The 17,367-nt window shown below is 44.6% G+C and overlaps 1 protein-coding gene across 2 annotated transcripts in view; it reads right to left on the reverse strand.

The window, feature by feature from the left end:
- SLC9A9 (solute carrier family 9 member A9) overlaps nt 1-17,367 on the reverse strand; it is a 455,942-nt gene that overhangs the window by 232,640 nt on the left and 205,935 nt on the right. For both annotated transcript variants that reach the window (XM_053308421.1, XM_053308419.1), the window contains one exon: nt 16,043-16,131. In XM_053308421.1, coding sequence (XP_053164396.1) covers nt 16,043-16,131 — 89 coding nt within the window. The remainder of the gene's footprint in view (nt 1-16,042; nt 16,132-17,367) is intronic.

Raw genomic sequence — 17,367 nt, forward strand, 5'->3', positions numbered from 1 at the left:
TGAGGTGGTTTGTCTGTTGCCTGTTTAAGGCTTTTTACCTGTTCTTCCAGACCGGAGAGAGAGAATTGGGCGTGTGCACAAATGGTTCATTGCTGAACCAGTTCGCCATGAACCGGGCCAGTTCAGAGGTTTGATCGCAGACAGAACTGGGGGCAGTTTGGTCCACAATCAAATTGAACTAGGCCTGGTTCAGGTGAACCAGTTTGGCAAAAGATGGGGAGGGACAGTGAGAGAGGTAGTTAAATGCTTAGATGGTCTGTGCAGCTGCTGGTGATGTCATTCCCCGCTCTGATGTGGCCACGACTGTATGCTCTGCCTTCTTTAGGAAGATGCCTGCATGGCAGTGGAGAGGTTCTGGCATCCACACATGCGTGTTCTGGCATCCACACTTGCCCTTGAAGAATACCTGGAAACTGTACAAAATGCGGCAGCTAGGGTTTTATCCAGAGCTGCCTGATGTGATCATATCACACCCATTTTGAAAGAGCTGCACTGGTTACCAGTGTGTTTCCGGGTCCAATTCAAGGTGCTGTTTTTGACCTTTAAAGCCCTTAATGGTTTGGGCCCGGGATACCTGAGGGACCGCCTGCTCCCAAGGGTTACTGCCCGCTTGACAAGGTCATCTGAGGGGGCTCCGAGTGCCAACAATGAGGGAGGCTCGGTTGTCATGCACGTGGGACAGGGCCTTCTCTGTTGCTGCCCCCAGACTCTGGAATGCTCTCCCGGTGGCCATTCACTCCTCAGTATCCATCATAGCTTTTAGAAAGAGTGTAGAATCTTGGCTTTTTGCCCAGGCATTTATTTGATTCTCTGCTGCTGCTCTTTGTACTCTGTATTGCTTTTATGCTTTTGTTTTAAATTCTTAATCAGATTTGTTTAATATTTTTCACTTAATATTTTAATTGTGTCTTTTTTACCATCTTGTGTTTAAATTTTTGCTGTAAACTGCCTTGGGATTTTTAATGAAAGGTAGTATATAAATTTAATAGGGATGTGCAAAACGTTTCGGGCACAGAACGATCTGTGCCCGAAACGACCAATTTCGGGTGATTTGGAACCGAACCGAATCACCCATGATGAGACCCGATAATTTTCAGACCTGAAACGAATCACCCCTGTTTCGGGTCTGAATTTTTCGGGTGTTTCGGGTCTCCTTTTTGTGCCCTAGAAAAGTGCCAGCCTTGTCTTCTTCTTCCCCCTCCATTTTCAGTTTGACGTCTCTTTGAATTTCCCGCCTTTTTGCCACCATTGATTTCAATGCAGAAATTGCTTTCCTTTTACTTTAATTGAAAAGGTCCTGGGGCCAAAAGAGTGGGGTGGGGTGGTAGTGCCTAATGGGTGGAGGTTACCACCCCAATTGCAGAGGGATTTGGCAAAGGGCTGATTTTTGGTGAATTTCTGAAGTTTTAGTGTCTTTGGGGCAGATAGGGGGCATAACGTGGGATCTGAGCCAAAAGAGTGGGATGGCGTGGTAGTGCCTAATGGGTGGAGGCTACCACCCCAATTGCAGAGTGATTGGGCAGAGGGCTGATTTTTGGTGAATTTCTGAAGTTTACGCGTCTTTAAGGTTTCCCCCCATGAGGTATAATGGGGGTTGTATCGTTTCACGTCAGGGGGAAAGGGGTGGCCTAGAGTGGTGTGGGGTTGGTGGTAGTGCCGGGTAGGGGCAAGGAAGCTACCTGAATTTTTTCAAAGGATTTGGGCAGAGGGCTGATTTTTGGTTAATTGTTGAAGTTTACGCGTCTTTAAGGTTTTTCCTCATAAGTTATAATAGAATGGAGCTTTCAGCAGCCCCATAAGTGCACTTGGGGGGTGCTGGGGTGGTCCAGAGCGAGTGGTGGTGTAGTGCACATAGGGTGCCAACCCCCCCCCATGTGTTTCTAACCCATGGCGTACAGGGTTCTGTTGTTTCTGAGGTATTCTGAGTGTGGATTCTATGATAGCAAATGAGATTTTCAATGACACACCATGAATCCACTTTAATTTGCTATCATAGAATCTAAACCTTAAAGACATGAACTTCAACAATTAACCAAAAATCAGCCCTCTGCCCAAATCCTTTGAAAAAATTCAGGTAGCTTCCTTGCCCCTACCCGGCACTACCACCAACCCCACACCACTCTAGGCCACCCCTTTCCTCCCGACATGAAGCGATACACCCCCCATTCTACCTAATGGGGGAAAACCTTAAAAACACGTAAACTTCATAAATTCACCAAAAATCAGCCCTCTGCCCAATCACTTTGCAATTGGGGTGGTATCCTCCACCCATTAAGCACTACCACCCCACCCCACTCTTCTGGCCCAGATCCCACTATCTGCCTCTGCTCTGCCCCAAAGACACGAAAAGTTCAAAAAATCACCAAAAATCAGCCCGTTGCCCAATCCCCCTGAAACTTGGATGGTAGCCTCCACCCATTGGGCACTACCACCCCACCCCACTCTTTTGGCCCCAGGGCCCATTATTCTTACCCGAATCAATTCAGATTCAGGTAAATCCAAATCCGAACCGAATCGGGGGTGATTCGGGTGAGCAAAATTCGGGCACAGAACAGAACAGGGGTGTTTCGGTTCAGGTCTGAACCAAAACACCGAAAATACCAAATTGCACACCCCTAAAATTTAACAATAAATAAATAAATATATACAAAGGTCAATAATTAAGTGTTCAGCTTCTGGAGCATGAACAATGCTTAGAAATCTTAGCCTACTGGCACAACACCATGCATGTAGGAGGACTGGGGGAATTGCATGTGGGCTCCTGGCATGTCCCTGCAGAGTCTCCTTCCACACGTGCTTCCTTAGGATGTCAGACACTTAATTTTTCTCAAGTTAAATTGTTATTGTATTCCTGTAATAGAGTTACATTGCAAGTAAAAGATCTTAATCCTATTCTGCATTAAATGTCTCTCAGCCAGTTCAAACTGGGTCAAAGTGTCTGATCTGATTACCAATCCATTTTTCAGAGTGAGTGTCTGAATCAGAACTAAACTAGAGAGTTAAAAAACACTTATGAACCTGAACTGAATTCAAAATTTAATTGGTTTGACTTCCTACTTTAACCTGTTTCTTAGCTGTTTCTGCAAACTTTTACAGTCTATATTTCAAGGCATTGTTTCCTCCTCCTTTCTTCCTCCCTGATTTCATTACTATGGGCCATTTCACTCAAACATGGGAAGTAGGACAGGGACATGCCAAGAGCAAACCTGCCCCAACATCACTGAAGGACATCCTGATGTGCTGTCGGGACGTCTTTCAATAGCATATGGGGGCTGTTTATCTGAACCACCCCTAAACATGTGCTCCAAAAGCCTGTTTAAACAGGGTTCAGATGAACAGCCTTCACATACAATTGAAGGAATGTCCAGGTAGCACATCAAAATGTTTTTCAGATTAAGTCAGGGTGAGCAAGTTCATGGAATGCTGCTACCCTCTCCATGTGTTGGGCCATTATTCAAATAAGCCTGCCCTAAGACCTCCTGTATGATCCATAAAATTCAGACCTGAAGCATTTCCAGAAAATGCATAGGTTCTAGTAAATGTCTAAGGGGGAGTTCCATAAATATAAAACAGCCAATTTGAATCCTTTCCTATACAACCCCTACACAACCCCACCTTAGATAATGAACTTATTGGGCCAGTTTGGATGAGATGCCGAACACCCTACATGCCCTCCCAATTCTCGTCTAAACTTGCTTTTCTATAGTAAAAAGAAGCAGTTCTGGTAAGAACTAATCTGCCTACTTTCCTTTCGCTTGCCCTACAACTGGACTAACTTTGGTTCAGATTGGTTAGGCAGTTCACAAGTTGGTCCACTTGTACCAAATTTGGTCCAGATTGGTTAGGTGGTCCACAAGTTATCCCACTTGTGCCACAAATATCCATATGCCAACTATCTTGAATTGGGGTGGATAACATTATTACAAACTACCTTGAGCCATCCCTATGCGTCCCTACAGCTGTAGCTAATTTGGTTCAAATCAGTTAGGTGGTTTACAAGTTAGCCCAGTTACACCTCAAACATTCATGTCTCCATCATCTTGAATGGGGTGGATGACATCATCACAAACTATGCCACTGAGGTGTCTCTGTGTCCCTACAACTTTTCCCACTTTGGTTCAAATCGGTTAGACAGTCCACAAGCTAGCCCACCTGCGCATCAAATGTTCATGTGTCCACTGAATTGGGGTGGATGACATCATTACAAACTACATCATCGAGGTGTCCCTATGTGCCACTCACTACAACTGTAACAAATTTGGTTCAGATCAGTTAGACATTCCACAAGTTATCCCACTTGTGCCTCTAACGTTTACACACCCACCATCCTGAATTAGGGTGGATGACATCATCACAAACTATGCCATTGAGGTTTCCATATGTGTCCCTACAGCTGTAACAAATTTGGTTCAAATCAGTTAGGAGGTTCACAAGTTAGCCCACTTGTACTTCAAACGTTTACACACTCACCAACTTGCTCTAGGGTGGATGACATCATCACAAATTATGCCATTGAGGTGTCCCTATGTGTCCCTACAACTGTACTCAATTTGGTTCATATTGGTCCAGGCATTGCGAAGTTGACAGACAGACAGACAGACACACACACAGTGCTGGCTGATCTCATAAGCTTACTTTCCTTAAGGAAAGTAGGCTAATAATAAAATGTTTACATATATAGCTGGGAAGAGTTAAATGTCACAAATGGAAACACAGAAGATTCACTTTCAGCTTTTATGTCTGAAGTTAATTTGAGAGTGTGTGTAAGTGGGGGGGATATATTGTTGGAATTTTAAAGATTTTAATATGTTATAGTTTCATTGTCATTGTAATGTAAGCCACCCTAAATCCTCAGGTTAGGGAGAGATTCAAATCAAAGTATTGTATAAATTGGTTGTACCAGCTTAAAGTCTAAATAATTTGATGTATGTGAAATGTGTATTTAACTCTTAAGGTGTATTTGCACCTGTGCAAATCGTAGGTTGGTCATAGCATTATTTTTAACTTGTATGTGTGCATCAGCATATTGTCAATGGGCAAACAAGCCTCAGGATCCAGACTACAAATACTAGTGTGATCACTGTACTGGATTACCTTTCGCTGTACTATTCATGCTGGAATGAATGTTCATTCCTTTGATACCTCGGTTTCCACTATATATACTGAACTTTGATTTCATAGATCTATAGGATATGGAATGGTAAGACATATATAAGAAACACATTAAATAATAAATAAATATGTGGTTGCTATTTTTTTTACCTTAGGTCTGGGATCAAGTCAAAATTAGAGTATTGAATGTTAGTGAATAAACCAAAAGTTTGTCTATGTATTAACTCTTGCAAGTTGTTAAGAAAAACTATACAGGAAATAGGGAAATGACTATGAAAGGTATTTCTCAATAAGAACTGTGGCAGAAATACAGATTTAAAAACTATATTAAAAGTGTGTCATGGCTGTTCCTTAGAAGGAGTGTCAATTTAAGAGTGAATTCTCTTCACTTGGCTATTTCAAAGCTTCATGGGATTTGGCTAGATATTGCCTCATCTTTCTTTCCTGTAGAATTGTAGTACAGGTTTGTCAATAACATTATTTCATTGCTGAGTCATATGTCAAATTGAGCCTGGCTTTCAAAGGATGTTATTAATATCTAAAGATCCCAACAAGAATACTACTCATTCCTGGGAATCATAAGCATACATTTTGCTTTGTGGTGAAAGCAGTCTTAGTAATCGTCAGCCTCTACTTCTGTTTTTCTCCAGATGGGCAAAGTTTCCCACTTAGCTGAAAGTCAAGAGGCAGTAGGATTTTAACTACCATAAATCCTGACATCTAGGTGATCTTTCCATTAGGAAGTGCAGTTTAATTATCTCTAAAGGGCTTACTCTATCTACCACTGCAGCAGAGAGTAGTGGACCATGTCTAGAAAGGTGTTATTGAAAAAGAATGAGGTCTTTTGTTACACTGAAGCACAAGCACTTGGCTGGCCAGCTAAATGTCACACAGTTCTAGAAAGAGCCATATTGGAAAGGTGGTTGTTCAAATGTGCTTACAAATGCTCCTTGCTCTACTCAGGATTCAAGCCAACAGCAGCTCATGAAGTTGAGCTGCTCATGAAGTTGAGCTCATGAAGTTGAGCATGAAGTCTAGGCAAGGATTCTGATGAGCCACAATGCAGTTTTAACCAAGGAATGGAATGGCAGGAAAACAAATACCAGGAAGATGAGCCATGCAAGGGTGGCCCAAGGCAATATGGGGCTTCCAGCATCAGAGTTCTCAGGCCATGCTGTCAAGGCAGTGACAATAGCTGAACAGTCTCAGATTATGTCATCAGGTCAGGCAATAGTGGTGGGGCAGACCTGGTGTACTCCAGTGGGGTGTGGAGGGGAAAATGAACAGAATGCCCCAGTGGGGTGAAGAAGTTTGGTAGGCAAGGAGGACTGATTGAACTGTGTACTCCTTGTGATTTTCTCCTGACATGCTTGGGACAGAACCTCCAAAAGCTGCAATCCTCAACAGAGCAGCGTGCATCTAAAGGCCATATTAGTGTTATTTTGATGCACATTTCAGAGCCTCAAAGATATGATCACATTTGGGCTAACATTCTTTGCAGACAAAAATACTAAACTTTCCCATGGTGTCTTTTGTGCTATTTCAATTAAATTTTGTTAACTAAAAGGAATTATATGATAAGCCTCTTAGCATTTTTATAGAAAAGCTTCATTCTTTCTTTATCTTACAAAAACAAAAACCCAACCAGTTACATAGTAATAATTGTTAACTGGCTTTTCAATCTGACTCACACATAGCTTATTTCACCCCCAGCCCATCCATAAAGATGACAGAAAATACTGTAGGCCACCAGAAGTTAAGCATTTGCTGCAGGTTTCCTACATTCAGTACAGAGCTTCACAGGTATGGAAGGAGACACTTCCTTCACTCTCCGTTACAGTAAAAAAAAAATGAAATGAATCCTGGGAGCACCTCTAAGTGCACGTTGTGTCACTGAGCTCCAGGGCTGGCCCATCCACTAGGCAGTTCTTGTGGGGTGCCACAGCTCCCTAGGCAGTAGTTGAGTGATCAGGGTCCACATCCTAGAAGGTCTCTGAGTTGTTTTCCTCCCACTCCCCCTTACACAAGAACAGCCCTGTTGGATCTGGTCCAAGGACCATTTTGTCCAGCATCCTGCTTGTGGCCCACCAGATGCCTCTGGGAAGCCAACAGGCAAGAGGTGGGGGCATGCCCCCTCTCCTACTGCTACTCCCTTGCAACTGGCATTCAGAGGCATTGCGCCTCTGAGGCTAGCCTATAGCCTCAGTGTGTCCTGCCTCCACTCCTCTGCCTCCCTGCTTTGCTCTGCTCTAGTACTACAGTGGCTGCTTGGGTGTGAGCCTCCATCCTGGTTTCTCAGGTACCTGGACCCCAAACAAGAAGTAAGTGGTGAACGCAGTGGTTGGCTTGGCTGCAGTTGGGCCTGGGTGGTCTTGGAGAGAAGCTCTTTGCAGCACATTTAAAAGTTGCCTCTCAGGCAGGGGTGTAATGATAGGGGGGGCAGGCAGGGCACGTGCCCTGGGCTCCACTTGGTAGGGGGCGCCAAAAAGTGCCCCCGCCGATCCCCTTCCTTTCCTGCCACGCTCGCGTCTCCCTACGGAGACGACTGGAGTGTTCAGGGCTCGCCGTCTTCCTACGGGGGTCGCCCATGCCGCCACGACCAGGGGCCAGGGGTCCTCCTTCCACCCCGGCAGGCGGCGGGGGCCGGCGGCTATGACTGGAGCGATGCCGAGGCCTGCCGTCCGGCCCGGAGTCGCTTCTTAACTGCACCGCGCGCCTGCGCAGTTCAATAGATTGAACTGCGCAGGTGCACGGCGCAGTTGAGAAGTGATGCCGGGCCGGGCGGCAGGCCTCAGCGTTGCTCCAGTCGTAGCTGCCGCCCCCCGCCGCCTGCCGGGGTGGAAGGAGGACCCCTGGCCCCTGGTCACGGCGGCATGGGTGACCTCCGTAGGGAGACAGCGAGCCCTGAACACTCCAGTCGTAGCCGCCGCCCGCCGCTGCGGGGTGGAAGGAGGACGGTAGGACCCCTGGCCCCTGCTCACTCACCCCACCCGCGGATCACCCACCCCACCAGCGAAGGGCAGCAGGGGGGACGGGGAGGGGGGAGGCCGGCGGCGGCTGGAGTGTTCAGGGCTCACCACTGGGGGGGCGCAATTTCAGAGGGGGGGCACAATTTATTTCAGTGCTTGCCCTGGGCGTCGTTTTCCCTAGTTACGCCTCTGCTCTCAGGGAGGCAGAGAGTTTGGTTGGCCTTGAGGATTGCAGGGCCTACTTTGCTGAGGAGAGGGCGGCAGCAGCACTAGAGGAAGGGTGGGCGCTGGGTGAGTTCTGAACTCCTTAACTCTTTTTCCTTTTCCACTGTATCCCACATCAGTACAGGCTAGTCATTCACTGGCCATCCATGCAGGCTGGTTATTTGACCTGGCGAATTAGCAGCCTGTGCAGCTCAACTGAAAACCAGGGTTCAGCACTTCTTGGTTGGGGTGGGCACCAAAGTCAAACTTCATCCAGGGCACAAAAACTCCCTAGGGCTGGCCCTGTAGAACTCTTAAAAGCATTAGCTCCCTACAATGCCCATGTACTGTCAGAACAGTGCCGGTCTATAAAACACAAATCTTCATCACAACAAGAATGAAAGATTCTTAATATTTATAGTACTGTACAAGGACAAGTGAATGTTGTTCCTGCTGGGCAGAACATATTATTCATCAGAGTACGTTAGTATCTCTTTTGCTAGCATTAGTGATTGTTCATGGAAACCAGTCCACAAATGCAAGATAATGGCCTCTTCTGATCAAGAGACAAGACCCTTCCACAATCACCCTATGCACTGGTTTAGGTGCCTCTTCACTATCACTTACTTTCCCCCTTCCATATGCAAATTTGAACTTCTGGATGTACCTCCACATGACTTTAAGACACATACTGGTCGCTTACCGAAATAAAGATATTTGATTTGATTTGACTTTAAGACAACACAAAATGAAGTCCTTGTCATACTTCAGTTAGATTGGATTCATGTGTTGTGCCATGATTTAGAGTATTTTATGTCAAAATGCTTCCATGTTTGCTGGAAGATTCCTAATGCTTAGCTGGAGTGTAGGACTTGTTCTGGAACTATAGATCCTCCCCTGCCTGTTGGAAGGGGAGAGCTCATGGGGTGGTCGCCACTGCAGCACAGCAACAGAAACTCTTTTAGTTCTGACAGGGCTGGAATATTGATCCATCATGGGGGCCTCTGCAAGCTATTTTAGCCTTGGAGCCTAGAAAAGACAGACAGGCGGACAGCCCTGCCTGGAGCTTTTGATGACCCTCTCTCATCCAACTGGAAGGTAGGGGAGAGAGGTAGTGATTCTTTGCTTAGTCTATGCAGAATCCAGAGCTCTGGGATATCTGCTGCCAGTCAGTGCCTTTGAAACAGCATTTGGGAAATAGGTAAGAACAGTGTGGCTTGGTTGTACTCTTTGCCAGAGAAGAGGTAGCCATGTGGGCAAAATTATATAAGAACATACAAATCCCTGGTGATCCCAGCCTCTCATGCAACAGTTTTCCTTAAAGATGAAAATTCTCAAAATGTCACAGTGGCACAGACTGTGCATTAAATTTAAGCAATGTAACATAACTTCTTTTCAGATGTACTAATGGATTTCAGTTTCTCTCTACAGTCCTGTAGCACATGTAGCTGGAGGACATTTCGGTGCTTATGTGACACTGTCAACTTACTGCACATGTAGGGTACATTGAACTGTCATGACAGAAATGTTTATCTAGGTAGTTGGAATTCACAGCAGTGTCCACTGCTGCAATCAGTACAAATAGACCTTTAATGGGGAGATGAACAAATCTCTCTTGTTCTGTTTTATGGATTTTATTTCTCACAGTGGTTCACCAGATGCCACAACACCAGATGTTGTGCTTTTTTCTGTTCTCAAGTGTAACTGGTAAGCAGTCTGAAAAGAACCCAGATGGAAAACCTGAGCAGATCCTGTGCTAAAATGGTTGCTCTTGGGTACATTGAACAGTTTCATATTAGTGAGCCTGCTTTCTGGGATTCATATGCAGAGAGGCTTTCCTTTTATCTTGAAGCAAACAACATAGTTAGCCCTGAACAAAAACGAGCTGTCCCTTTGACTGTCTGTGAGGCCAAACATTTGCCATAATAAGAGCACTCACTGCTCCTGCTTCACCAAAGTCTAAAAAATTTGATGAACTTGTGGAATTACTGAAGGCTCACTTCTCACCAACACCATCAGTCACTATACAGAGATTTAAATTCCACAAATGAGTTCAACAGCCTGGATAAGACATTGCTGCCTATATCACAGATTGCATATTTTTTCTCAACACTGCAAATTTGGGTACTTCTTAGAAGATATGCTGAGGGATCACCTTGTGTGGGGGGTTTATGATGAGGCACTGCAACAAATCTGACATTTGCGATGGCTCAAGAAAAGCCATTAGCCAGTGAAACTACATCACTACAAGTCACAGAACTCAAACAGGTAGCAACTAATGTACATGCTATCCATACCGAGCAGGCTGAATATTTGGGTCAGCAAAACACAGAAAATGCACCTTCCACAACTTGTGCAGATAGCCTCAGTCATAGCAATCCCTGCTCAGGCTGTGAGGGTTTCACCAGCACTTTGTGTGCAGATTAAAGGATGTGGAATGCAGGTTTTGTAAGAAGAGGGGCCACCTTGAGAGGGAATGCCATTCAAAGTCCATCAGAACCAAAAAATTGCAACAAGGAGTCACACCACCTAACTTTCCATGAACTTGACTGTCCACAGGGTAGTGAATGCAGTGTTCTCTCTAAGGCATGTTGGTGCTCTCAGATGTTTTTTGATGTCTGCTCAGTTAATTTTAGATCCTACACAGGTTGAATCAGGAAGGCCCCATTCTAAATGCACTTGCGTACACACTGCCTTGATACTGCTGCCCAGAACAAACCTCATTCTGCACACTAGTGATGTGCCCAGACCGGTCCGGAGGCCATTCTACTGGCCTCCGGACCAGTCTGGACATGGGCGGTTCAGGGTCTGGGTGGATTGGGGTGGGGGTTCCTTTAAGGGTGGGGGGAGGGTTTACTTACCCTTCCTGCCACTTCCCCCCCTCCCCCACACACATGCACGTCGCGGAGACATGAAGCGCGCACGTGACATGCGCATGCACAAAAGGCTTCTTGAAGCCTTTTGCAGCCAAGCAGGGGAAGGGGCGGCAGGGAGGTATCCTGCCGCCTCAATTACTGACAGAAATACGTGCATAGGAGGGGGGAAAGTGGTGGGAGGGGTAAGTAACCCCTCCCCCCACCCTTAAAGGAACCCCCACCCCAGTGCCGGACCACAGCTCCACAGTTCTGTGAACATCTCTACTGCACACAGATGAAAAAAATTAGAGAGAACACTGGTAAAGAGCTGTATCATGTTCAAAATGTGTGTGACCAAGATCATCAAGATGCTATGGTACTTGCGACAGTATTCATTAATGGTCATAACTTATAAGTGCAAGATGGAAGTTGACTCTGGGTCTGGAGTATCTATAATCAACAAGGATACCTTCCATTGCATCTTTCACAGGAGTCTCCTTTCAAGTTGTTGAGTCCATCATGTATTATCCATGATTAAAATGAACACAAGGTTGACCTTGCTGGAAGTTGCAATGTGGATGTGCAGTATGGCTCCTATCAAGGGAAGCTTTTGCTTATTGTTGCAAAAGAGGAACACAAAAACCTCTTAGGGAGGAACTGGGTCTCACCACCTGGAATCAAGAAATCCACACCATTGCTACTGGTCAGCTAGCTGAAGTGATTAAAAGATTTCCCAAGGTGTTTTGTGAGGAATTGGGAGCTTATAAAGGAAAGCCATTTTCATTCCACTTGGATACATCTGTTGCACCAATTTGCATGAAAGTCAGAAATGTGCCTTTTGCCATAAGTGAAAACATTGAGGAAGGGCTTGAACACCTTAACAAACAGGGAGTTCTTGAACCAGTCACAGAGACTCAGTGGGCTACATCAATTGTGCCAGTACTGAAACCTAATGGAAAAGTGAAACTGTGTGGAGATTATAAGGCACTTAAGCAGCACTGTAAATAAGGCATTTAAGCAGCATCCATATCCAGTGCCTGCAGTCAAGCAACTGCTTGCTGTTCTTGCCAGGAGAAAGGTTTTTGAAAAACATGATCAGGCCCATGCGTACCAGCAACTGGCTGTTGATGATACTACAGCAGAAATTCAAACAATTATCACCCATCATAGGGCATTCCTAATTAAGCATCCCCAGCTTGGAATTTCTGTGGCCCCTGGAACGTCCCAACACTTCATGGAGTCTCTGCTTTCTGGAATCACAGGTGTTGTGCCATATTTTGATGATGTCCTGATTATGCAATCATCAGAGGAGGACCTTGCTACTTGACTTCAGGAAGTTCTGCTTCACTTTAACAAATTAGGTATCCATTTAAAAAAAGAAGTGTGAAATCGGAACTTCCAGTGTCACATTCTTGGGCTACCATATTAATATTTCTGATATTTACCCCAACCAAGATAAGGTACATGCAATCTATGATGCACCTACTCCAAAAACTAAGCAGAAGCTTCAAGCTTTCCTAGGGCTACTAAATTTTACCATCCTTCCACAAAAGGCTACTACTGCTGAACCACTTCATTGTTTACTGGTAAAAAGGGCTCCTTGACATTAGACTCAACAGCATGAGGATGGTTTCTGGAATATGAAAAAATTATTGAATTCTGATTCTGTGCTTGTACATTATGATGAAAAGAAACCTCTGTTCCTTACCACTGATGCTTCATCTTATGGTGTTGGAGCTGTGCTTAGCCACAGGTTGCCAGATGGCACAGAGGCACAAGTTGCTTACTATTCCAGGAGTATGTCTTTCACTGAAAGGAGCTACACACAAATTGGAAGAGAAGCCCTTGCTATTATTGCAGGAGTCAAGAAGTTCCACAATTATCACTATGGCCATGCCTTTGAAATTCATACTGATCGCAAGCCTGTTTTGGGAATCTTCTCTAATGACAAGCCTATGCCCCTAGTATTGTCACCTCGTATGCAGCGTTGGAGTCTGTTGCTTAATGATATGTTTGTCTACAAGCCAGGAAGAAGAATAGCTAATGCTGATGCTCTGGGTTGGCTCTGGATTTTGTGTCACCACCAATGGAAGTGTTGATACTGTAGGCCCTCCCAGACCCACCCCTTCAGACTGATCCAATTGCAAAATTAACTGCTCAGGATCCCCAACGGGCTCCTGTTTTAAACTGGTGTGGAAGAGTTGGCCAGTTGAAGAACTGCCAGAAGAATTTAAGCCATTCAAAAGCCACCAACATGAGATGTCTCCCCCATAAAGGTCAAACCGTGTTGCTGTTCCAAAAAGGGGGTCATCAGACAATTTTAGCCACACTACATGTAGCACATCCCAGAATTGTTCGCATGATAGCTTTGGCTATGTCTGGTGGCCTGGACTTGAATCAGACACTGAAAGATTGTAAATGAGTGCAGCACATGCCAGGCTACTCAACATAACCCATCAAGCGCACCTACCTTTCCCTGGGACCAAGAAGCCTTGGTCAAAAATCCATATTGAATTTGCAGGACCATTTTAGGGAATGAATTTCCTGATTGTAGTAGACTCTTACTCAACATGGCTTGAAGTGCCCTGTAGCAGATTAAAGCCTTTGTCTCAGAGCAAACTCACGTGAGGGGAAGAAAAATGCTGAATCATCCCTGCTGAGCAAGGCAAGGCATCTCCTAAAACTTTTCTCTAATTTTTGGTAGGTTAAAAAATGGCTGTCACCGCCACCCCTCTTTATTCCTGAGTTTGAATCTCCCTGGACTTGGGTGGAATCCCAGGTAAAAATCTCTTTCTTTTGCTATTGGAAAAGTACCCCCAAATCCTCCATGTGTATGCCTGCATGTGGTGAGAAAACTGATAGCTGCTGAATGCCTGAGGAGACATGTTTGCACCAGAGAAACCTCCCTTCAGCCCCCGCCTTTCTAATGAGTTAAAAACCTACTTGGAGAGGCTTGTAAAAGAAAAGAACAAAAAGGAAAACAGTTTTATTCAAATGCTACAGACTGCTTCCGTCTGAGGCTCTCACAGCTTTTAGTTGCAGGTAAAAATACTCAGTAGGCTACAAGAATATTTCAAAAAGCACCCTGGATGATGTTGGGGTGGCATTCTTTAAAAATTGTGGTTACCTAGTTGCAAGGAACAGATATGTAGGAAAATTCAAAAGCACCTTTAAAAGCTTACAGAGTCTTTTGCAAAGCCCTGGCTGGATGGGCGAAGCCTAGTGTGTTTCTTAGTTACATTACAGTTAAACAATCATAGACCAGTATCAGGGATATATAATGCACAAACCAAAGAAACACAAAATCTAACACAAAATCTGACTAAACAAATTCCCTAGATTAAACTTCCCAAAGCCCAAGCCAAAGCTTCCTTTGTCTTGAACTCACCAAAACCTGGATGAGAATTCAAGCCCTTGCAGTTCTATCTTCCAAGAACTGCAGTCATCCTCCAGCAGCCATATTCCCTGGCCACATGTGTTCATCTCTGCACCCACCCCCAGCTAGCTTCTCTAACAAAGAAAAACTTCTTCCTCCCAACAGCTCCCTAGGTCCGACCCACCTGGTGTGCTGATTGGCTGAGCCCTGGAGTTCACCAGCCTGCCAGTCAGGACAGGATTCACTTCTGGTTAACTCTTTAGGAGAGGGGTGTCTGATCACTAGATTTCCTCACAAACATCTACTGTGACAATTACAGTATTGTGCCATTTATTTGCAACCCATGGATTGCCTAACACTGTTGTCTTAGACAATGGGTCTGCATTCATATCAGCTGAGTTTAAGGACTTTATGGACAGAAACCTTATCTGGGCTGTCACCTCATCATCCCCAGGGAAATGTCCAGGCTGAATGGATGGTACAGACACCTAGGATGCCCTAAAGTGAATTGTTGGAGGAGATTGGTCAACACATCTTGCCAGGTTTCTGATTGCTCAACATGTTACTCCTTCCTCAACAACAAGGAGTTACTTCTGGGGTAATGTCTAAAAACTTGTATTGACCGTCTCCAGCCAGATTAAACTGACGACTTACAAGACAAACAGGAATGTGCTCTAGATGCTGCTTTGTCAGTACCTACTCTCCATGCCAGTATCCAAGGAACCATGGGACTATGTCTCATGCACCTTTAGACTTTGTTTCCCAAGCAGAATCCCCCACCCATGCTGCATGTGAAACTACTTTTGAAGTTAAGGCCAGTTTCAAAAACAGTTTATGATATGGCATGGGGGTCAGCAGTTCAAAGAGAAGTCAGAAATTCCACTGGGAAAGTATAAGCCCTTGATCAACTCTAAAGTAGCTGCTTGGATCCCAGCTCTACCCAATAAAAATATACCGCTAACTACTACCAGCTTTGTCTATTTCCACTTAATGGCACAGCAGGGAAGTAACTTGCCTAGCGAGTAAGAGGTTGCCATTTCAAATCCCCACTGGTACATTCCCCAGACTATGGGAAACACCTATATCGGGCAGCAGCGATCTAGGAAGATTCTGAAAGGCATCATCTCACACTGCGCAGGAGATGGCAATGGTAAAACCCTCCTGTATTCTACCAAAGAAAGCCACATGGCTCTGTGGTTGCCAGTAGTCGACACCGACTCGACGGCACAACTTTTCCTTTATATTTCACCATCTATATTTCATCCTCATGATAATGGCTAATACAGGCCTCGAAAGGAAAAACAGACCTTTTTTGAAAAAAAGAAATTTTGCTTAGCAGAAGAATTGTTAATGTTTTCCTAGCAAAGTCAGCACCAGTAGTATCCTTCCTTAATGAAGATACAAGCCTTTTTCTGTGCATTAATGAAATCCCTTCCAGCTATACTGCCAATAGTGCTATATACTCATTATTTCATAAGAAGGTACAAAGCAAGCAAGTGATGGGAGGGAGAGATTTGGTACTCTACCTGTTTAGTTCTCATTTTGGAATCTGCTGACAGATTGTTGTATGTATAATGGGCCTGTGTGACTCCACAAAAAAGGACTGCCACTATTCCTGAAATACAAAGAAAAGCCCAACGTCAGCTGCTTCTATTTTCTCTTAGAGTTTGTTCAGAGGTGGTGATGGGGAGGATTAGCCTGCCTGAAAACAAATTAAACTGTGTTAAATGCTCTTTAAAATGCTGCAAGGAAAGTGTTACAATAACATTCAAATAAACTAGAATTTAGACATGATAAAAATTGGAAGTAAATAGGAAGCTGCCTTATACCAAGTCAGACCATTGGTGCATCTAGTTCAGTATTGTCTTCACTGACTGACATCTGTTTTCCCAGGGTTTCAGACAGAAGTCTTTCGCAACCTTACCTGGAGGTGCCAGGGATTGAACCTTCTGCATGCAAAGCAGATGCATTACCCTTAAGCTATGGACTTATCCCCAAGATTCTTGACTATCCCATGGTAATGCTACCTTCTTAGCCAAATTTACATATCCACAGAGTTCTGTTTTATGTAAAAGTGATTACATAAATCACTTTTACATAAGTGATTACATACTAATTAAAGATCATTAGTGTGATGAGGCATTCCTTTTTCAAAATTAGCTAGAAATGGAATTAAAACCATGGTTGTTTATGTACCCAAGACCACCTATTGAGCTCATGACAATGGCAACATTCAAACCAGAGTCCCCATTTTTGCCACTGCACATGAAAGCAGTGAAAATGTTGGGCCATTTTGGCATGTGGAGGGGAGGGGCGAGGAAATGTGAACCTTACCAGTACCTGAAGCAGTATTTCTCCTGGCAACCAGCAACTGCCCTTTTAATTTTTCTAAAATGCTCATGGAACGAAGCTGTCATCATGTAGCATCATTCAGAGACGGTTCAGGGAAATAAAATTGAAAGATGCCAGGTGCTGACCATCAAGAGGAGTGCGGCTGCCACCCTAGCAAAACAGGTGGTAGCCGTGAAGGGGGGGCAGGGAGGGAGAAAAGGCCAATTGTCCCCAAGTTTCCAAATCGCATGGTATCATGGGAGGACGGTAAGCTCAGCCCTACGTTATAGCTGAACATTATTGTCAATACAACACCCCACTTTTTTCAGAAAGGAGATTTGTGCTTTTGGGATGCATATAATGTGTAGTGCACAGGCTCATTTAAATTCTTATTAAAACAGTCATAGTGTACAAAACAATGAATTGTCCACTGATATGGGTGATTTTGAAACCTGATATGCATGTGTATGTGTGACCCTCCCTAAATGTCTTTCCACTTGTGATCACAGGTCGACATCCT

The sequence above is a fragment of the Hemicordylus capensis genome, chromosome 3 (genome assembly GCF_027244095.1).
Source record: "Hemicordylus capensis ecotype Gifberg chromosome 3, rHemCap1.1.pri, whole genome shotgun sequence".
NCBI lineage: Eukaryota > Metazoa > Chordata > Lepidosauria > Squamata > Cordylidae > Hemicordylus > Hemicordylus capensis.